The following is a 4,177-nucleotide window of genomic DNA, read 5'->3' as shown; positions in this document are numbered from 1 at the left end:
CTCAGCTCCTCCCTCCTCTCACTTCTATGGAACCATGGCACAGCTTACCAACCTGGGATCTCTGAACCTATTGGGTATTATTTCAGATAGGGAGCCTGTGAAATCCACCTTGCAGGGTGAACGGAATACATTGACCTACTAGCTGTATTCTTCCTGAACTTGGAAGTTGGTCAATAAATGATTCAGCAACTGAAAAGTTACAAGGATGTTGTTTTATTAAATCTTTGCTAAAGGAATCCAATAATACCTTAACTTCTTATTCTTGTACTGAACACCCACACTTCTATACACCATTAAAGAACTTTTTATAAAAGATGACTCAAAAACCCAATGTCCACTCATCAAACTAGATTTTAATATGCTTTATTGATTAGTTGTTAGCAGGGGACAAACAGCATCACTATTTAGTGCAAATAAATATCGGCCAGAATATTACCAAAAATTGTGATGTGATGCAAGGCGAAGAAACGGAACAGAACTATAGAATTAAAAGAAGCAACTGTAATTTCAGCTTAAGACTACATAATACTAATACATAAATACAACAAAAGTTTGTGGTCCTGATTTAGACATTGCCTAAAATTTGTGGTGTTATTTTGCCTTGCTGGGGCTGGGACCCTGACTAACTGCTGACGCTGCATCCAACTGCTGTTACATCCTTCATGAAGTCGCTCCACACCCGATTGTACAAATATAAATTTGTCCTATTTACATGCAGCTGAAAAGTTCCCTATTCCACTGAAAACAAAGGACTGAAGTAGATTGAAGTTGCTCACTGAGGGGAGGGGCAGGATGGAGCAGGTCTGCCCCTCCCTGCTCAGGAAGGGAGGGGCAGAGGAGCACAATCGGCACCCTGCAGAAGTTTCTTTCCGCTGTTTACAGCAAAAGTCGAATTTTTATGTCGTTCACATTTCGGCCGATGCCGATTAATAAGCCAGACGCTAAAATAGGCCTGATAAAGCGGCACGGCTCTATGGTTAACAGACCTTCTGTCCCATATCTGCAGACAGAACCACAGAATGCACTGGGTTCTTCTTAGTCTGTAGTGTCAGTGATTGGTCAGTTCCTCTGTAGAATCCTGCGTCTGGCGAAGACCCGGTTCCTAAACCTTTCAAGTCGGAAAGAGCTTAATGGACCCATATCTGCTTCTAAGTGATCTAAATAAAAATACAGCCAAAGAATCTGATTAATTGAAGCTGATGTCAGTGAGAAAGATGTCATCAGAGAAGATTTCATCAGGACTCTTCCTCATCCCCTTCAGGACTGTCGTCCTCAGCATGAATCTGGACCAGGTTCATGAATCTGGTCCAGAATTCCTCTTCCTCCACTTAAGGGTGGATTATACTTCTATATTATTCTGCATGCGCACACATCAAATGTCGCTTGCGTCTGGACGCAAACCAGTTTTGCTGGTATGCTTCTGCAGCGTCCGTCTGGAATTTCTAGGGACGCACAGCAGTTTCCCACCAAAGAAAAAGGGGAGCCTATTCGAGAACTCACAAGAACTTCGGCAGCGGCGCCGGCGGGAGTGTTTATTTTCCAAAACAAGTCTGAGGAATCGTACAAGTGGTTTTACTTACGAACCTCCTCGTCTTGGTTATCCATTGTTGTCATTACTCCTCGGTTTTTAAAAATGGCGTGCCCCGGGACCGAATCGAGAAGGACGAACACACAGACAGCCAGAAAGGCATACCAAGGACCAATCACAGCTGCTTTTTGTCTGCGAACTTCCGCTTGAGGTTTGCATGGGTTTGCGGCCGTCCAACGTGTAATCAGGATTTTTTTTTTAGGTGCACAACTGTTGCAGAGCCTCTGCACTGGGGCAGATTTGATGGTTGCGGAGGCTATGCGTCACAAGTATAAATTGGGCTTTACTCTCTTTGTTGCCTTTTGGTTTGAAGCCACAGATGTTTCATGTTAAAATGAAACCCTGTCTTCTGTGGAAGCTGATGAAGTCTGATGTCACTTCCTGTTTTCTCTTTAGCTCGAACCCTGAAGTTTGGTCGGCAGGCCGGCGGCGGCGACGATGATGACTATGACGGAGCATCAGGATACGACTCTTACTGGAAGAACCTGGCAGCTGGAGGAGGCCCACAGGACAGCTACGGAGATGACGACGACGAGGACGAGGAGGATGATGGGTATGAAGAGGAAGAGGAGGATGAAGATGAAGAGGATTATGATGATGATGATGATGATGAGGAAGCCGTTAAGTCTGTGGCTGAGCTGACGTTAGATGAAGCCGCAGCCTGAACTCGGACTGAGTGGATGGAGGACTGGATCAGGGCTGCAGGTGGGCGGGGCTAATGTGGCTGTTTGAGTCCGAAGGAGCGAACGCCCTGCTGACCTGCCGCTGGGATCCGGATCAGCAGATTTTCAGAATCTCTCCAGGTTTTATTCTCTCCTCTGAATTTGTTTTCCCCTTTTAAACCAAAGTTGATCCAGTAACCGGTTCCAGAAAAGAACGGAACCGCAGTACATCAGCTTGTCCAATGAAACGGTTGCTTCATCCATTGTTTCTGTGATGGGATCCCTGATCCTGAAAGTCAGAATCAACATAGATCTGATCAAAACATCTGGGTGAGGACTTCTGAGCAGGACTCCATGGTTCTGTTGCCGCTTTCTTTTCTCCCATTGAAAATGTTTTTAATGTTAAGATATTTTTTTTGAGGGGGGGTGCAGATCCAAAGCATCTGGCTGTTAGGATGTAAATGACTCCTGGCTCTGGTTGGATGTGTCGTTTCTAACCTCCTGACGAATAAAGTTCAGTTTGAATCTGATCCAAGTTGTTACCCAAACCTTTCTTTTTTTCCAGTTGTTTCCCAAAATGTTTTTAACAGTTTCGTAGGTTTAGTGTTGGAGCGGCTCCATAATCATCCTGTTGCTTCATTAGCTCCCAGTAATGGAACCACATGCTGGGATGAGTGGTTCTCCTTCAGTCTCTGTGCAGCTTTTTAACACTAGAAATCCAACAGATACGAGAATTTTCGTCAGCCTGCAGTCCCCCCCACAGTACTTATCCCTTTATGAATCCCTTTTCAGATGTAAATGCCCCATTAGCGCTGTGGCTGGAGAAACATTCCACCCCTTCAGTTTCGTTTTCAGCTAAAGTCTCTCTCTTTGAGACTGTTTTACCTGAGAGCAGGAGGGGAAAAAAATCATATTTGTAATTAAATATAACTAGGTCTACATTATCAGTGTCGCCAACAGCTCAACGATCAATGATAACTGATCTGTACAATGAAAATAGCTGCATGACCTGGAACGCTGTAGAGAGCAACAACATTTATACAATAATGACCATAATTTGAGGGGAAATATAACTCAAGCGATCTTTCCTCTCTCTCTCTCCTCCGCTGCAGCCGAGACAGCATCGTGAAACTGTAGTAAGTTGGCAATATATTCACAGATTCGGCTTTTCTGGATTAATAACTCGTCTGTGGATGATTTATTCTACAAAACAGACACCTCTCAGCAACCACAGCAAGGCAGACAGTGAGCTACAACCACAGTTTCCTCAAAACTAGTCTATCGCATTGGGAGAATTACATTGGACTCTATGGGGAGCTCGCTGCTCCAAAAATGTGCAGGAGGAGCGAGCTCTGCAAGTTGCAAAATAATCAGAAAGAAACAAAACAAACACCAACCAAAAAGAGATGAAAAAGAAAGACATGGAATGCAAAAAAAAAAAATGCCTCACGAAGGAACAAACAAAAAATAAAAAACAAAACGCACCTATTTATTTATTAGAATAAGAATAAAATGAGCAATGACTACACTATAGATCACTATAGTGCCTCCAAACTTGTAGGATAAACAGATAACCTCATCTGGATCAGACTACAACTCTTACTTTGGGAAGATAGGCCAAACTTTATTTTTGGAGATTTTGTCTTTTTTTTTTATTATAAGCATATAACAGCCAATATTTACACCAGCGGTCACCAACCTTTTTACAGTTGAGGGCTAATTCAGGGGCACTGAGTCACAGGAAGGGCTACCAATACTGACCTATGAATTGCAAGGGTCAACGTTCACCTAAACTTCATACATCCTAAACATATCTTTGTTTCTTTAAATTCATAATTTTCTTTTAGACATTTTCATTTTAAAGTCTCTATAAATGCTATATGTGATTAAATGATGAAATGTTCTATAACCCAATTAAATGAAGAGC

General features: G+C 42.9%; 1 protein-coding gene across 1 annotated transcript in view; it reads left to right on the top strand.

Annotated features, from left to right (window-relative positions):
- The window catches only part of znf330 (zinc finger protein 330), a 9,831-nt gene extending 7,053 nt beyond the window's left edge, over window positions 1-2,778 (top strand). The window contains exon 10 of the mRNA XM_015371577.1: window positions 1,985-2,778. Within this exon, the coding sequence (XP_015227063.1) occupies window positions 1,985-2,253 (269 nt within the window). The 3' untranslated portion in view covers window positions 2,254-2,778. The remainder of the gene's footprint in view (window positions 1-1,984) is intronic.
- The last annotated feature ends 1,399 nt before the right edge of the window (window positions 2,779-4,177 follow it).

The sequence above is a fragment of the Cyprinodon variegatus genome, unplaced genomic scaffold, assembly GCF_000732505.1.
Source record: "Cyprinodon variegatus isolate N-32 unplaced genomic scaffold, C_variegatus-1.0 Scaffold61, whole genome shotgun sequence".
Lineage (NCBI taxonomy): Eukaryota > Metazoa > Chordata > Actinopteri > Cyprinodontiformes > Cyprinodontidae > Cyprinodon > Cyprinodon variegatus.
This window is presented reverse-complemented; position numbering and strand designations above follow the sequence as displayed.